Source organism: Mirounga angustirostris, unplaced genomic scaffold (assembly GCF_029215605.1).
Source record: "Mirounga angustirostris isolate CCGP_5_RB_7025 unplaced genomic scaffold, mMirAng1.0.hap1 SCAF_4, whole genome shotgun sequence".
Classification (NCBI taxonomy): domain Eukaryota; kingdom Metazoa; phylum Chordata; class Mammalia; order Carnivora; family Phocidae; genus Mirounga; species Mirounga angustirostris.
In genome coordinates, this window is record NW_026991712.1 from 32,288,311 (window position 1) to 32,307,077 (window position 18,767).

The following is an 18,767-nucleotide window of genomic DNA, read 5'->3' on the forward strand; positions in this document are numbered from 1 at the left end:
TAAAACAAGTATTACACAGTATACACTTTTCTTTTCTTTATGGCCTGTGTAAAAGTAGGTTTTCCGAAATGTTACTCAGCCAAAGATGCAGAAAATAAAATCTCTAACATGAGACATATCACAAACCAAAGGGAAAGGCTTATTTTTTAATGTCATCTTTAATTATCCTTAAAATTCACAAGAAATGAGTGATTTGTTTCAAAGCAAAACCCTGTCTTAATATTTGGCAGATGAAAAGCAAGACATCCTGAGTATGGGTGATCAATGTATTTCAAACGTACGTAGCAATCCCAGACGCCTTTTTAAAAATAATATGAAGAAGAATACAGTAGATAATTAACCCAAAAATTACGTATTGAACACTAACACAGGTAACACTAAAATAAAAAAGTCTCTACTAAAACAATGAAAAATAACCACAGCCACTTCTTCTCATAACGTAATTTTAAGGTTGTAAAGATGATCCAGTTACAGATTTTCACATTGGCATATATCAAATAACAAATTTAATATGCAACACTCTCATTTTAAGACAATAATCATTTTATAAATAAAACACGTAATACTACCTACTCTAAAAAAATAGCATAAAATATTAAAATGCCAGTGTGCAAGGTAGGGACCCGTACGGCCGGAAATTATTAGATCATCTCAAATAACAGAAAGGTAATTTATTCAATATGAACGGATTCCAACTTCTGCAAAAGCCCCTCTGTGGAACTGCTAACACGATTATTCTTCGCATGGACCATTTTACTTTCAAAGTATGTATTAATTCCCAATATTACTTCACTTTTCAAAAAAAAAAATTCTGCCTCTTAATTCAGCCTTTCTTTTTCCTTCACCACAAATTATTTGGCACATGATCTACACAGCAGTTACGTCCTACATGTTTGAAAACATCAAGCAATGTAAAAGTTACTTTTGAAGGAAACTGTACTTCAGTGGTATAAAGAAGAGTGCCTTTTCTTCATCTTGTATGAAAATAAAACATTTGAGTTCTTCCCTCCCTTTTCAACCTCCACATTCACTACTAGGTAGCATTTGCACCCCCCCCAAAAAAAATCTTTTCCTGAACCCACAGCCAATACACTTAAGTGTGACTGAAGTTGGGGACACACAGGGCAGAAAACACATTACTAGAGACAACAGCTCGAGGAAGAAAATAACAGTAAAACTGCACACACAACACGTTTACTAATCATAAAGAGATGCATTGGTAAAAGAAAAAAAAATCATCATTTCTGTCATAAATTTTGCAGTGCAGCCCCAGAATGGAGAACAATCTGGGCAATTTATTGGCATATTGGCAGGAGGTGATAAGGCTAAAAACAACAACAGCAAGCAGCTGTGTGAGGAGATGGGCTGATAGCATGATATGGCTCCCACACCAAACACCTCCCATCCTATCAGGGCTTTTTATCAAACCAGGATTACAATAATAGCTCAGGAGAGAAAGCTTCTGAGGGGAGGGCAGAAAATATAGTCTTGAAATAGGGAAAAAAATCTGAATTTTGGGACAAAACATGGGGGCAAAATACATAATTTATCACTGTATTATCAGGAAATCCAGGCAGTCTAATCAAGGAGCACTGAGTGACTATTTTTTGCCTTATCATCCAAAGTGGTGGAAACGGAGAAGGAATTATCAGGCTTCTGCAGATTGCTGGGCTGGAATTTTAATGGTAATAATCGGGTTTCTGATGGTATATCTTCTCCGCTTATCTTTCCCATTATCTCCTCTTATCTGGCCAGTCATCATAGCAAATTAATGGTGCTCTTTCAGCGTCGCCTTTTTATCGCTGCCCGGAGAGCACCCAAGGGGAAAGAATAAGCAAAATATTAAAATACTGCATAAATCACAATTTTAGATAGCAGAGAACTGTACGCAGTAAAAGAAAAGAAAAAAAAAAAAAACTGTGCCCAACAACCTTTTTGTCCTTTAAATTGACTGTCTTCAGAGTTTCTGGTATTCTGGTATAAGCTGACTTTTGCTTGTCATAGTTGCTCTAAATTGGGTAAGCTTTATCAGCAGTGCCAAAGCTTTATTTTCAAATTCTGGACGCTTCCAAGTTTAATATACAGTTTCATTAGTTGCATGGAATGCTATTGTTTCTAAAAGCATTTCTTTCTGATTTTTTTCCAAACTTATATTTGACCCACAATATCAAAAGCAGCACTGTCATTTGTAATAATAATAATAATAATGCTACACTTGTTATATACTACTAAAATTGGAGGGAAAGACCTACCATACTAATGACTTCGAGTATCAAGACAAACTTCATCTGCAAAACTGCCTCTTGTACCTGGACAGGCAAAAGGCGACAAATGTCGATAGGCTGCAACCAAAATGACTTTACAGCTGGTCAAACCATATTTAAATATTCCACTCCTCCCCCCCCCCAAAAAAATTCCAGCTATTAGACAGCACTGCTCTAATATAACAATTCAAAGACGTTTAATTTTTCATTCTCCTTAACAGTCCAAGGGGAGAAGCGTGTCCACATTTGCATAGATTATCACTGTGACCCCAAATTGAATCCAGTAAAAGTCTAAAATGCATGTATATTAATAATACATGTTTGCATATATCAGTAGGCAATGATCACTGTGAACAAATATATAAATATAATATCTGTTCACTTTCAAATGAGAGAACTTTCAAGTATTTTTGATAGTTAATAAATCACAGCATTCAAATAAGCCACTAAAATGTTTTATGACCTATAACACAAGTGTAGCATCAGCAATTAGTTCCAACGCTTTAATCTTCAGTTATATGAGGTGGACATAGAAGGATAGAAAAAAAAAAAATTTAATGTAGCTAATTGAGAAGATAACAAAGTATTCCCAAGTAGAATCAGATGGTCTTTGTGCCATACAATCAATTAATATTAATTATTTATTAACAATCTAGACGACAGCCATGAACTAAAAAGCATTTACATTTAATGTTTATAATCGTATCTTATAATATGCACAGTTTTGTACTATATAAAATGCAACCTTTATATAGAGGGGCCCGATAAATAGTACTAAAAAGTAAAAGGCAATTAGTTAAAACCATGGATAATCACTCTGAAAAAGTGAAAGTCTTCAACAACGGTATCTCTGCTTGATTAAAACTGCTTTGAGCTATAAGTTCAGTCCCTGCTTTAACCCAAGTTGCATAAAAGAGGAACTGAAGTAAAGAAGAAAGCCACTGAATAAAAGCCACAGAGTCATGCCTGAAAGGCAAGGTTTGTACATGTATATAACGATCGAAATACTTAACTGTAGCCAACTGCTTGCAGCCTGGACCCCATTTCACGCTGGATAAGCTGATTGATAAGATTTGTTTTTAAACTACACCAAACAGAATTTTCAACATTTGGGGGTGGGGTGAGCGTGGTTAATAATTAAGGGGGAGGGGATACTATTAAAGCCTTACCCTAAAATTACACTATGATCAGTTTGAAACTAGTTGCCAGACTTTAAGCAACACGAAGAAATGGACACACCACAAGCCTAGCAAAAAATAAAAAAATAAACTAACAAGGCTGCGTCTCCTTTTCGGCCAAAGCGTTGAAGACGCGTCGCAGGGCGACAAAACACCATTGGAGGAATTCTCCGCAAGACAAGAAAAGTTGACCGAGCTGAGCTCTGCCGGTGTGTGTGTTTCGGGCAGGTACCTCGACCCCGCGGCGTCCCCCAAGCGCCACCCGGGCCTCGCGCGCGGGGGGCTCCGGGTCACGCCCTCTGCGGCGCACGGGCTGCCTCGAACTCACGGCTTCCGCGGTGGGAAGTGACGGGCGGCCCCTCCCAGCGAGGACTCCGCGCGCCTCCGGGGCGGGAGGTAAACCGAATCCCGGCTCGGCTGAGCGTCCCGGCGCCCCCGGCCCAGCCCTGCCCGCCGCCAGCCCCGCGCCCTCGGGGCGGAGGCGGACGGCCGCCCGCGGCAGAAGCGCAAACTTTTACACCTACTTTTTGTTTCGCTTCGGGTTTGGCGTGGCTCTGGCACCGCCCTGGCCCGGGACCCAGACTCTGATTTTCCACCGCCTAGGGACGGTGCCTCCCTCGCCCCGAGGGCCAACCGGCTTTTCGGAGAACGAAGTTCTCACCCTGCTTGCTGAAAGTGTAGTCCCCAAGAGTAGCACTACGTCAGTCGCAACAACAGTGACAACAACCACGATCAGGAGAATCTCCCAAATGAGTGGGGCTGCCCAGGCAGGCTGAACGGTACAGCAAGCGGGACTAACTGGGCGCGGGGTCGGAATTAAAAAGAAACCCGGAGCGCGAAGACTCGGGCGAGCAAGAGCAGGCTGTTCGTCGCAGCGTCTTTCTTGCCCGGCGCTCGGGCCGTCCGTCTGTCTGTGACTGACTAGTTGTCCCTCCGCTGCTCAGGCAAAGTTTGGCAAATCCGGGGCACGGGGAGCGGATTTCCCGAGCCTCCCTCCCTTTCCCGCCCCGCGCGCCCCCCTCCCCAGAAATAATCCCGGCAACTGCCGGCCCAGCGTGCAAACTTACGTTTGATCTGCCGGGGTTTGCTCTGCTTTCGCCGGGACATCTCGGCGGCGGCCGCTGCCACTGGGGCTCCCGCGGTGCCCGCGGTCGGGGCTGCCGCTCCCTCGGCTCCCGGCGCTCCCGCCGCCGCAGCTGGCCAGGCTCGGGCCGCCGCGGGCCGGACTCCAGGTGCTCCGGGCGCGCGGGATCCGGGCGCTGGGCTCCTCCGGGAGCCGCGGAGCCACGTTTGGAGATGAGCAAGCAAATGAGAAGACAGAGGGGGGCAGAGAGAGTGTGACAGTGGGGAGGGGAGGACGAGAGGAGGAGAGCGATGGAGGGGGGAGAACAGAATTTACAAACGAACGGACGAGGAGAGGGGAAAGGGGGAACACGAAAAGAAGGAAGAGAAGGAGGGAGGGAAGGGGGAGCGAGCAGAGGGGAGAGGGGGAGAGAGGGGGCGGAAGGCGCGGGAGGAGGAGCGCGCTCGCTCTCCCCTCTCCCCGGCGTGCGGGGCAGAGACTCGAGCGCCGCCGCCGCCGCCGCCGCCGCCGCCGCTCCGGGCCGCGCAGCTCGCTCTCTGCCGCGGGAGGTGGCGAGGCGCGGGAGGGAGGGGCGCGCCGGGGCTGCGGGGAGGGGAGACTATTCCATCAGCGAAAGGAGGATTGGTTGCATCCAAAGCCAGTCCGGATGCAAAAGAGGGCCCCGGCCTCGGTCGGGTGGGGTGCACGGGAGCGCGGTGGGGGGTTGGGGGAACAGAGGCGTGGGGAGGCTTTGGAGGGGGGCCACCTTCTGCAGTTGTCACGGCGTCATCTCTGGGCATCTGCCAGAGCACCCCTCCAGGCAACTTCTTCCCACAGCCCCCTCTGATGGACCCCAACTCTCCCCACGCCTCGCCCGTCCAGCCGGGCACAAAGAAATCCCAGTCTCCTCGTAAACTTTGTGCTTCCACTTATGCCGCCCCCTCCCCTCGCCTCCACGCCCGCCCTTCCAGCTTCTTGGCAGGAAGGTTAGGCCCCTGGCAAAATCCTCGGCGAGAGGCAGCTGATCACAAATGCCAACTGTGTGTCTTGGGGCCAGTTAAGCCCTCTCATCTGCCCGGGCTCTCTGGAGACCATTTCATTGCTCTCAAGGCTCCCAGGAGACCGCTGCGGACGTGGACCATCCCCCACTTAGCCCGCAAGGATGGGATGCTGAGCGGCGTCCTCAAAGTGCTCTTTCTCACCTCGACTTTTCATTGTAGATTGTAAAAATTACGAATTTGGAAACAGGCAGATATTTTTCCTCATATCAAAAGGTAGGACCATTAGCTAGGTGATTAGCCCTAGGTGGGAAATGAACCGTCTCTAATCAGAACACTAACTTTTTGAGGAAGTCTGTGGAAGTTCTGAAGTCCCACCCCATCCCAGGACCTTTATTTAATTCTCTTTAGTTCTTCTGCCACAGGGAAGCAGCCAGCGACTAATAAAAGATTTGATCTTGCCATAATTTCCCAAGCAGGTAAGACCCAATAACTATTTCATGGTTCTTTAGCTTTTAAAGTTTTGTTTCATTCTTATTCATTTATTGTGTGTGTAGTATGTCGGAAACTGCAAGCCAAAAGAAGAACAAATTTTGAAGTGATTTGCACAGTTATTATTTGGCCAAGTTAAGCTGCATGAGGCTAGTTTAGTTTCTCATAGTTTCGTATATACTGAGTATTAAATATATACTCCCGGGTGGGCTGGAAGAAGCTTCTATCCAAGTGGCAGGGGAACCGGCTGCTTTATGTAATCAGTATTTACTAATAAACTCCACTGCAGTTGACATGTATCCCCCAGATACTGCTGACTCTTCCCCCCCCCCCCCGTTGTGAGATCATCCATTCCGATCTAAAATTGTGCCCCCCTTTGTTTGGTTGACTAGCCATTCCTATGAGCCCCACCAAACTTGATACTCTGAAAGGGTCTGGGGGTCAGCAGAGAGCCTGGGCTGATTGAGCATAATGCAGGCTGCTCAGTGTGCAGGAAGCACTGTAATCAGTGTCATTTATAACCCCATCAGGACATCTTCTGGAAGGTGTAAAGAGTTGCCCTGTGAAAGGTATGGCTGAGAGAATCTTAATACAAAGCTGAAGACCAATTGTGAATTTTATTACATTACCATTAGTACTATTACCATATGAGGTTGTAAGAATACATGGTCCTTTGCAGTGGAAAACGCACTAAATGACAAAGTCCCTCCCCTGAAGAAGCAACAAATTAATGCCGTAAGTACCAAGCAGGGTTATGTGTGTTTGTCTTGTGGGATGAATAAGCAGACCGAGAACTACAGATTTTTGCTTCCTTAATTTTCAATTCATTACAATTAAATTGGTGTGCTCAGAATTGGATGTATTATACATTATGGTTTTTAAAGATCTTTTTACAGAACTGGCTGACTTTTTATATCAGCCAAAAGGAATGCCCATTGGAATTAAAATATCATAACAGTTAGTGTTTCTTTTGGCATTTGAAATGGTTAAATATGCAAAGCAAAAGAGAAACAAATAAATCTCAGCTAAATATTCAGTTTAAAAGCCGAAAGGAGCAAAAGTCAGGGAATTCAAGGCAAGAATGATAAAATAACCAGACTGCATTATTAGAAATTGATATAGTTTATATAAATTTATAAATATATATTAATTATAGTCATTCTGAATGAATTAAACTAAGGAATACTATTACAATTTGTTTTTCTCGTCATTTTTAATGAGAATGTTGATGATATTTAAAGTTCAATTTTTCTTTTCCTAGTTTAACTAATCAAGGTTATGAAATTAAAAGACAGCAAAACCTATAAGCAATTATCTCTGTCCAAATGGATATAGCAGCCCCAAACCACAGCTACATGACTATCAAACAATGATTATGAAAACCACAATTGAGAAAAGCATCAGGGAATGATATTGCAAAACCACAGCAACAAATGTGTCTGTGATATTGAAAACCACAATTCACAACTACTACCCTGTGTATCGCAAATTACTATTTAACTATAAATGTGAAAATGTATAAGTAACAGCACAAAACAATTTCTCATTTACTTAAAAATGAGTTATTCATTTTTTGGACTCACTGATTTCATCTCTACATAATGGTTCATTTTGAAAAGTTTCTGCTTTCAAAGACAAATCATTTAAGAATCACATATGTAAGTTACTTTAAACGCAGAAAATATGCAACTTTTAATAACATTTCCTTAAGTACTAAAAGAATTGATCTGAAACCAATCTGAAATAAAGAAACATTTACTTCAGTCTGGCTTTCTTCATAAAGTTCTTCAGGAGTGAAAAGGGATGTGAGTGGACACTGCTTACGGAAAAAAAAAGCTTGAAGTATTCTATTACAACTTCAGTGAAAATATAATTGTATATACTCTTAATCGTCCATTTAGCCGAAAACATATATCTGACAATAAAATGAGATGCCACTACCAAAACTACTTTAATGTAGAAAGTCAAAGGTTTATTTACAAGTAAATAAAAGCAATATTGTTTGCAGGTTTATAGGGTTGCCAGATTTCAAAAATTAAAATAGGATGCTCTATTAAATTTGTATTTCAAATAAGCAACTTTTTTTTAGTATTAATCAGTTCCATGCAATATTTGGTACATACTTATCTTAAAAAACAATTGTTCATATCCTGTACTTTATTGTATTTTATGACAAACCTACAAATTTAGCATGTTACCATTTTCACAAATTTATGGTTGTTTTACAAATAACACTGTTTATAGAAAAGTCTAAAAAACCCTAAAGTGCTTCCCACAGACATATATATAATTCTTGAACATCGTATTATTTAAGGATGGCAAGGTAGAAGAATAAATTTCTATACAAAAATTCTTACTTTATTTGGCACAGTACAGAAATGTGCTCTCAGTGTAAATGGATTGCATTCATGTATGTCTTACTCTTGGATTTGTTTTTAAAATGTGTTTTTTCCTCCAAGGGATTGACAAATTGATAAAGCAACCTTCCAGGCCACATCTTATTAGGCAGCAAGCTGCCTCCTTTATTATGGGAGTAAACAATATTCAAAAGCTTCAGAAAGACTTAATTTTTTGCCCTTGTATCCTCACCAGAAATTGAATACAGTTTATCTGCCTTGATTTAAGATTGTGACACTGAATTGAACAAGAATGCAGTATGAAAATAGTGTTTCGGATTTGTACATCTTTATAATTTGAGCAGTTTAAAAATAAAAATCAACAAATTCATCTAAATGGCATTCCTATGTTATAACTATGAAAAGGACTATGTGCTTACTTGCAAAGGAGCCAAGGGCTTTGAAAACATTCAGTCTACATCAGGGGTTTAACTTGGGCTTCGTGTAGACGGTCAATCTCTCAAAAGAAGTTTGTATGTACAAAAAATATGTTCTAAGGAGCAAATCTATTGAATTCACTGGATACTAAAAATGTCTGTGAAAAAGCCATCTGTGGACCATTACGAGTTAAGAATCACTATTCTCTTTATGTGTAAATTTTTATGGTGTACTGAAAACCAAAGTGTGGATGACTTCAGTTTTTACTCTTTGCAAATCATCCTTTATGTCCAAGGTACTACTCTGATAGAAGAGAGTCACGGGATCAACTCTATTTAAAAAAAAAAAAAAAGAAGAAGTTCTTTATTGCTAAGTCTATATAATACATCGCATCTTCAAGTATAAAATAAATATTAAAGGACTATCGCCCAAAATTTTAGTAGACATGTGTGGACTTTGCCTGCCTAGCATCCATTCTCTTTTCAGGTAATAATGCTGTGATATCTTTTAAAGAATAACTCCTCCTCATCCACTATTTGGTCATGTGATACAAATGTGACTGTCCTCAATCCCTGACCAGAATACTCTAGGTGTTTGTCTACAGTGATTGGTTCAGTGGCCCAGATTATTCCCATTAGAGTCAGCCCTGGAACTTTTTCCTGTTCCAATGGAACCACTGAGGAAAAGGTGCTGTTTTTCTGCTGGGCTACACTGGGAGAATGCAAATCCTGCTATGCAAATCTGCTGTTGGCCATCCTTATTGGAAGAAACTATTAAGAACACTGCCAACACAGAGGACTAATTTTGTCTTATCTTAGAATCTGATTTTTGGGAATTCCAAACTAAGATACCCATCAACATTCCAATATTACTTTGTTTTGGATCCATCAACATTATCTTTGTGTCTCCATAAATATTAGAGTCATTTCTATTATATCTCACTTTCATCTATTTGACCAGGCTAACATTTAGGCACCTTTGTAGTCGTAGTATAAATGTCATTTTTCACAGGAAGATATCACTTATCTCCCAGTCTGAATGAGATACTTCTCCTTTGCTACCATAACACCTTTTTTGTCTGCATATCACTTGTTGCATTGTATTACATTGACAATTTAGTTACATAAAATCTAATCCTCACCAGCCAATACACCTGTCCCTCTAAACCTAACTAGATAGAAAGGTTGGTGAGAGCAAGAAACATCTTTTTTCAGAACCATATCCTCCCCAGTGCTGGACACATAGAAGGTCCTAATATATTATTGAAAGAAAAAGTGAATTCAGAATTAACCTGTCTTATGTGGGAACTCCTGCCATTCTCAGTCCCCATCCACATAGTCACAGGTACAGGAGATGGCAGCCATATTTGTACACCATAACTCTGTGTTCCTGTTGGTGGATACTTGGGTGACCAACAGGACCACGAGGGCATCCCTGGCTCAAATATGACCAATCAAATTCCTCCCTTAGAAATCTAGGGTTAGTTTCAGGAGTTTCATCCTTACATAGGCTGATCTCTCAAATGAAGAAGTAAAACCTTTGGCATTATGGCATGGTTATGACCATCTGAACAGAGTAGCAGTGATAGTTTTTCTGTAGAGAGAAAAGTAAATAAAACAAATGTCCTGAGATAAAGTAGAGAAGGGAGTATGAAGTGGAATCCCATGTCTTGTTCCAGCCCCTTCATGGACTGCAGAAGCACTTCTGCCCTTGATGTCACTGAGATACTTAGGATTTCTTAAAATAAATTCCTCCCAACCAATCTTTCCTTTTTTCACTTATTTTTGTCCTAAATTAGCATTAGTTGATTCCTGTTACATTCAAGCCAAAAGACTAAATAAACTAAGACAAAAATTAACCATCTATGACTCCAGTTTGCTTGACTGAATATTTGAATACTTAGAAATAGCAGCTTAACTGAATTTTCAACTTTCTTCCAGAAAAGCACTGTATTAATCTGGGTTCTTCGGATAAACAGAACCAACAGTATATATATATATTTGGAGAGACAGAAAGATTATAGGGAATTAACTGACATAGTCAGAGAGGCTGAGAAGTCCCAGGATCTACAGCTGACAAACTGGAGATCTAAGAGAGACAATGGTATATTTCTAGCCTGAATCTGAAGGCCTAAGAACCAAGGGAGCTGATGGTGTAAATTCCAGTCTGAGTCTGAGTATTCAGACAACAGAAGACTGGTATCTCAGCAGGGTGAGATGCACAGAGAGGGATTTCTCACTTACCTGCCTTTTTCTAATCAGGTTCTTTGTGGAATTGAGGAGGACAATTTGCTTTACTACTCTACCCATTCGAATGTTATTCACATCTGAAAACATCCTCACAGACACACCTAGAATGTTGGACCAAATATCTGGGTACCCCAAGAGCCAGTGAAGTTGACACATAAAATTAACTATCACAAGCACTTTTGTTGATTATTTTGTTCCTCGGGGGCAACCCTGAAATGGCAAAGAACCCTTATGAATGTTAAGGGGGCAAATCTACAATTTTAACATAGATAATTAGGATAAAAATCAATTACCGATTTTGAATATTCACTTCACTCAGGGGTAACTCTTGGGGGAAAAGTCAGTATTTTCAAATTCAGAATTCCTCAAGGGCATGATGATCCATTGACATGCACATCTATAACCCTCCTGATTAACATATATTCTGGCCCCAGATGTTCGATTTTACTTTCAACTTTACTTTGTCACATTTGAATAACCATCTAACAGATTACCTTGCACGTAAATTTTATGAATGTTGTTATAATTTGCATGAATAATATTAATACTTCTGTGGTGGATTTTATTTTCCAAACTATAACTTTTGCCATAAATTCCTAAATGCAAAAGAAGAAACTAAACAGCTTTTTGAGGAAACTTGCTATGTGTATAGACTTAATCAAATCACTTATCTTTGCTTATATCTACTTGCCAGAGTATATTAAAATAATGCATCAGAAGTGAATTTAGGGTGACCTGAAGATGTAGGATTATGAATAACCATGCCAGGGCATACTGATAATGAAATCATCTAAAAGACACTTTTAAAATGTATCTTATAATGAAAATTAAACTATATGACTAATATATCTCTTTTAAAAGTTTTTATGTTTATTAAACAGATAGATGTACATAGATTTAAAGGTCAAATAGATTTTTAAGGCTCATGATGAAAATTAGCAGTTTCTTGTCCCACTCAAGATCCCAATGACAATTCCCACTCCCAAAGGTGTAATCATTGTCAATTCTTTTTAGCTGATTCTCCTGATGGTCTCCTCAATATTTTTTTTTTTTTAAGTAGGTTCCACACTCAACGTGGAGCCCAATGCAGGGCTTGAACTAATGACCCTGAGATCAAGACCTGAGCTAAAATCAAGAGCCCGACACTAACGGACTAAACCACCCAGGCACCCCTGATGTTCCTCTCATATTTCTAAATAAAATACTACATCTTAAAAATTTATTAGTTTAGTTATTACTGATTATATTGACTACCATAAAATATGAAGTTGTAACAGATTTATACCCCCTAACACACACTTTCTTCAAATTTTTTATTAAATCAAAGGCTTATATGTTTATTAACAGCTAATCTATATAGGGTATGGTGATTATGTTTTCTTTTGATCTCTTTGTTTCCTGAAGTTCATAATTACTGTCTTCATCATTTTCTCAGTTTTCTGTGACCTATCACTATTTCACCCCCAAATCCTTTGCCAGTGTAATACAGTCATTATTACATCAAGTAATATATCATTACACTATTACATCCAATAATCGATAATCAAATTATCAGATAATCGGGGCACCTGGGTGGCTCAGTCGTTAAGCGTCTGCCTTTGGCTCAGGTCATGATCCCAGGGTCCTGGAATCGAGCCCCACGTCGGGCTCTCTACTCACTGGGAGGCCTGCTTCTCCCTCTCCCACTCCACCTGCTTGTGTTTCTTCTCTCGCTATGTCTCTGTCAAATAAATAAATAAAATCTAAAAAAAAAAAAAAAGATTATCAGATAATCAAGTAGGTTGTTGTTTTTCCTGCCATGCTGGTGTCCTTCTTGGACCCTTCCTTTCTTCTATTCTATTCTCAACTAATTGCTCTTTGTAACTAAAATTTTTTTTTCCTTATCATCCTGAGAATTCCCTTGATTTTGTCCTGTATTAGATTCTAGGTTTCCTGAATACTCTATTTCTTTTTTTCCTTTCCTTTCCTTTCCTTTCCTTTCCTTTCCTTTCCTTTCCTTTCCTTTCCTTTCCTTTCCTTTCCTTCCTTTCCTTTCTTCCTTTCATCCTTTCTTGTTTTGTACTTTTAGAGTACAATTTCATGTAGCTTCCTGGGAAAATGTATATATAAGGTAATTTTTTTTTTTTGAGATTTGACAAGACTGAAATTCTCCTTATTTTGCCCTAATATGTGATATGTGGTTTATGAGGGTATAGATTTCTAGGGTGTAAATTACTTTTCCTGAATTGTTTTTCTTTTTTTTTTCATTTTTTATTGAGTTTTATTGAGATATAATTCTATATATCATTATATAAGTTTAAGGAGTACCCCATGATGATTTGAAACACTTATATTTTGCAAAATGATTACCACAACAAGGTTAGTTAACACCTCCATCACCTCACAATTACCTTTTTTTTGTTTGTGGTGAGACTATTTAACAACTACTGTCTTAGCAACTTTCAAGTGTATAATACAGTATTGTTAACTATAGTCACGATGCTGTACATTAAATCCCCAGAACTTATTCATCTTATTTTTTTTAAGATTTTATTTCAGAGAGAACAAGAATGAGAGCACCTGGGGGTTGGGGCAGAGAGAGAGAGAGAGAGAAGTGGGCTCCCCACTGAGCAGGGATCCTGACTCCCAGAACCCCTGGATCCATCCCAGGACCCTGGGATCATGACCTGAGCCGAAGGCAGATGCTTAACTGACTGAGCCACCCAGGTGCACCCATATAGTAGTTCTATTTTTAATTTTTTGAGGAACCTCCATAGTGTTTTCCATTGTGGTTGTACCAGTTATTACTCCTATTGACAGTGCAAAAGGATTCCCTTTTCTTTATATCTTCACCAATGCTTTTGTTAGATGATATCTCATTGTGGTTTTGATATACATTTCCTTGATGATTAGTGATGTTGAGAATCTTTTCAAGCACTTGTTGGCCATTTGTATATCTTCTTTGGAAAAAAGATGGTTCAGGTCCTCTGCACATTTTTTAATTGGATTGTTTGGTTTTTTGCTACTGAAGTTATATGAGTTATTTTTATATTATGGATATTAACCCCTTATCAGATAGATGATTTGCAAATACTTTCTCACATTCCATAGATTACCTTTTCAGTTTGCTCATTGTTTCTTTTGCTGTAAAGAAGGCCTTTTAGTTTGATACAGTCTCAGCTTGTTTATTTTTGCTTTTGTTGCTTGTGTTTTTGATGCCAAAAAATTGTCTGGAGGACCAATTCCAAGGAGGATTTTTCCTATTTTTTCTCTTAGTATTTTTATGTTTTTAAGCTTATTTTAAGACCTATAATCCATTTCAAATTAATTTTTGTGAGTGGTTAAGTAGAGCTCTAATTTCATTCTTTTGAATGTGATTGTCCAGTTTTCCCATCACCATTTATGGAAGAGACTGTCCATTCCCTATTGAGTATTCTTGACTTTTTTGTCAAATATTAGTTGACTCTATATGTGAGGAAATAGTTTCTAGGCTCTTTATTCAGTTTCACTGTTCTATATGTCCGTTTTTATGCTAGTACCATATTATTTGTTTTTATTTTTGTTTTTGTATTTTTTGCTATAGCTTTGTTAATTTAGTTTGAAATCAGGAAGTCTGTTGCTTTCAGCTTTGCTCTTCTTTCTCAGAATTGTTTTGGCTATTTAGGGTCTTTTTGTGGTTCCCTTATGAATTTTAGGATTGTTTTTTCTATTTCTTTAAAAATGCTATTGGAATTTTGATAGAGATTGAATTGAATTTATGACTTTGGGTAGTATGGACATTAAAAAAACATTAATTCCTCCAATTCATGAACACATGGGATGCCCCGTGGCATTCCTACGACAGAGTGGTCACGCAGGTCTCAGCATTCCAAAGGCTTACGCCCTTCTCCGAAATCTTCCCTTGCCCCCGTGTCCTCCATGTTACATTTTGGCAAGCCAGGTATTATGGATGATTTCATACTCTACATTAACTCCAACATTTGTGTCTTCTTCAATTTCTTTCATCAATATCCTATAATTTTAAAGGTACAGATATTTTGGGGCGCCTGGTTGGCTCTGTCGGTTAAGTGTCCAACTCTTGATTTTGGCTCAGGTTATATCTCAGAGCTGTGGGATCAAGCCCTGCGTCGGGCTCCACACTGAGTGCAGAGTTTGCTTGTCCCTCTTCTTCTGCTCCTCCCCCTACTCACTCTCCCTCTAAAATAAATAAAAATAAAAAATCTAAATGTACAGATATTTTATCTCCTTGGCTAAATTTATTCCTAAGTATTTTTATGGTACTGTAAATGGGATTGTTTTCTTATATTTTCAGGTAGCTTTTTGTTAGTTTATAAAAATGCAACTGATTTTTGTGTGTTGATTATAGGACCTGCAACTTTATTGAATATTTGTATTAGTTCCAACAGTTTTTAGTGAAGGTTTTAGACATTTCCATATATAAAATCATATCTTCTGCAAACAATTTTACTTCTTTTCTTCTGATTTGGAGGCCTTTCCTTTCATTTTCTTGACTAATTGCTCCAGGTAGGGTATCAGCTTTATATTGAATAGGAATCGTAAAAGTGGGCACCCTTGTCTTATTCCTGATCTTAGAGGAAAGGCTTTCAGCCTTTCATCATTGGGTATGATGTTAGCTGTGGGCTTGTCATATACGACCTTACTTATGTTGAGGAACATTCCTTCTATATTCAAATTTTTGTGAGTTTTTACCATGAAGGATGATTAATTTTGTCAAATGCTCTTTCTGCATCTACTAAGAAAATCACATGATTTTTATCTTTCATTCTATTAGTGTAGTATACCACAGTTATTTATTTGTGTATGTTGAACCATTTTTGAATTCTAAGGATAAAGCATACTTGATCATGGTATATGATTCTTTTAACGTGCTGTTGAATTAAGTTGCTAAAATATTGTTGAGAATTTTTGTATCTATATTCATCAAGAATATTGGCTTGCAGTTTTCTTTTCTTGTAGTGTCATTTTCTGACTTTCATATCAGAATAATCCTGGCCTGACAAAATGAGTTTGGGAGTATAGACACCTCTGCAGTTTTTTGGAAGAGTTCAAGAAATGTTGGTGTTAATGTTTGGTAGAATTCACCAGTGAAACCATCTGCTCCTGAGCTTTCCTTTGTTGGGAGGGTTTTGATTATTAATTCTTCCTAAAACTTAGTCATTCATATTTTCAGTTTCTTTTTTAGTCAGTCTTGGTAGATTGTATGTTTCTAGGAATTTATCCATTTCTGCTAGGTTATCCAATTTGTTAGCATATAGTTGTTCATAGTAGTATCTTATGATTCTTTTGAACTTCTGCATCATTCACTGTAATGCCTCATCTTTCATTTCAGGTTTTATTTACTTGAGTCTTCTCTCTTTTTTTCTTAGTCCAGCTAAAGGTTTGTCAGTTTACATTTCAGAAAATCGGCTCTTAGTTTCATTGATTTTTTTCCTATCCCTCTTTTTCTATTTCATTTATTCCTACTCTGATCATTACTGTCTCCTTCCTTCTGCTAACCCTGGGCTTACTTATTCTTTTCTAGTTCTAGTTCCTTTAAGATATAAAGTTGGGTTGTATATTTGAGATCTTCCTTTTTTCTTCATGTAGTCATTTATCACTATAAACTTCCCTTTTAGAACTGCTTTTGCTCCATTCCATAAGTTCTGGTATGCTGAGTTTCCTTTTCCTTTGTTTCAAGATATTTTTTAATTTCTCTTTTGATTTCTTTGATCTATTGGTTATTTAGGAGTGTGTTAATGCCACATAATTATGGATTTTTCCATTTTCCTATTGTTATTGATTTCTATCTTCATACCATTATGAAGAGATATTTCTAACCTAATAATATGATTTTAGTCTTCTTAAATTTGCTAAGACTTGTTTTGTGACCTTGCATATGTTCTATCCTGGAGGAAATTTTGTGTGCACTTGAGAAGAATGTGTATTCTGCTGCTGTTGGATGGAATGTTTTGGTATATGTTTCTTGGGTTTATTTGATCTAAAGCATAGTTCAAGTGCAATATTTCCTTATCAATTTTCTGTCTGGATGATCAATCCATTATTGAAAGTAGGATACTGACATCCCTTACTATTCTATTGTTATTGTATTGTTGTCTGTTTTTCCCTTCAGATCTTTTAGTATTTGTTTGATATATTTAGATCCTACAATGTTGGGTGTATGTGTATTTTAGATTGTTATATCCTCTTGATGAATTGATCCCTTTATTATTATATAATGATCTTCTTTGTATCTTTACCACCTGTCACTTACGGTCTATTTTAATACCAGTATAGCTATTCCTGCTCTCTTTTGGTTTCCTCTTGCCTGAAACATAGTTTTCTGTTCCTTCACTTTGAACATATGTGTGTCCTTAAAACTAAAGTGAGTCTCTTGTAGGAAGCATACAGTTTGTTCTTTTTGTTGTTGTTTATTTTTTTCCGTTCAGCTACTTTGTCTCTTGATTAAAGAATTTAATTCATTGATATTTTGCATAATTATTGATAACTAAGGACTTATTCCATAATATTAATTGTTTTCTGGCTTTCTTGTAGTCTCTTTGTTCCTTTCATCCTCTTTTGCTGCCTTTGTTTGTGAATTGATGGTTTTCCATAATGATGAATGCTTTGATTCCCTTCTTTTCATCTTTGCGTATCTGCTGTCGGTTTTTGTTCTGTAGTTATCATGAGGCTTACCTAAAACATCTTATTGATATAACAGTCTATTATAAACTAACAGCAACTTAACTTCAATTACATATAAAAATTTTGCTTTGTTACTCATTTAATTTTTTTATTTCACAATATGCATCTTTTTATATTATATATTCACTAACAAATTATTATAGCTATTGCTATATTTAATACGTCCATAATGTGGTTAGTAGGGTTGGTGCTCCTTTGACATGTTCCAAAGGATACTTGTATCCTTTAAATTTTTTTGCTAGAATTAAGTGGCTAGCACAGTACCATATACAATGTTATAATATCCTGAAATTGACTATATATTTACCTTTACTAGTGTGTTGCATATTTTCATGTTACTTATTAGTTCCCTTTCATTGCAGCTTTAAGAACTCCTTTCAGGATTTCTCGTAAGTCAGGTCTAGTGGTGAGGAACTCCCTCAGCTTTTGTTTATCTGAGAATATCTCTATCTCTCCTTCATTCCTAAAGGACAACTTTGATCCACAGAGTATCCCACTCTCTCCTGGCCTATAAGGTTTCTGCCAAGAAACCTGCTGATAGCCTTATGGGGGTTCCTTTTTAAGTGATAAGCTTCTTTACTCTTCCTGCTTGTAAGATTCTTTGTCTTTGATTTTTGACAGCTTTTATAATGTGTCTTGGAGAATAGGTTGAATTAGGGGACCTATGAGTTTGTGAACATGGATGGCCAAATCTCTCTTCAGATGTGGAACTTTTGAGCCATTATTACTTTTTAAAATATAGAATGTCTCGAATTTGTATGTCATCCTTGTGCAGGCAAGCACCATAGCTAATCTTCTCTGTATCATTCCAGTTTTAGTATATGTGCTAACAAAGCAAACACAAGCCATTATTTTTTAAAATAAGTTTTCTGCCTCCATCCCCCTTTCTTCTCGAATTCCAGTAATTCTCATATTGGCTTGTTCAATGGTATCTCATAGATCACACAATGTTTCTTGACTCTTTTTAATTCTTTTTTCTTTGTTCTCTCTGAATAGATCATTTAAAAAGTCTTGTCTTCAATTTCAGATTCTTTCTTCTGCTTGATCCATTTTGATTTTGGTTCTTTA

The 18,767-nt window shown here is 38.2% G+C and overlaps 1 protein-coding gene, 1 long non-coding RNA gene and 1 other non-coding gene across 6 annotated transcripts in view; 1 reads left to right on the forward strand and 2 right to left on the reverse strand.

Annotated features, from left to right (window-relative positions):
• ZFPM2 (zinc finger protein, FOG family member 2) overlaps nucleotides 1–5,239 on the reverse strand; it is a 459,697-nt gene extending 454,458 nt beyond the window's left edge. For all 4 annotated transcript variants that reach the window (XM_054512514.2, XM_045896074.3, XM_064587997.1 and 1 more), the window contains exon 1: nucleotides 4,510–5,239. In XM_054512514.2, coding sequence (XP_054368489.1) covers nucleotides 4,510–4,549 — 40 coding nt within the window. In that variant the 5' untranslated portion in view covers nucleotides 4,550–5,239. The remainder of the gene's footprint in view (nucleotides 1–4,509) is intronic.
• Nucleotides 5,240–5,763: 524 nt separating this feature from the next.
• On the forward strand, nucleotides 5,764–10,756 carry LOC135364080 (uncharacterized). The gene is made up of 2 exons (XR_010410557.1): nucleotides 5,764–5,982; nucleotides 6,526–10,756. It is a non-coding gene; the product is annotated as an uncharacterized LOC135364080 (long non-coding RNA).
• Nucleotides 10,757–18,431: 7,675 nt separating this feature from the next.
• LOC123860659 (U6 spliceosomal RNA) lies at nucleotides 18,432–18,541 on the reverse strand. The gene has a single exon (XR_006794781.1). It is a non-coding gene; the product is annotated as a U6 spliceosomal RNA (small nuclear RNA).
• Nucleotides 18,542–18,767: the final 226 nt, after the last annotated feature.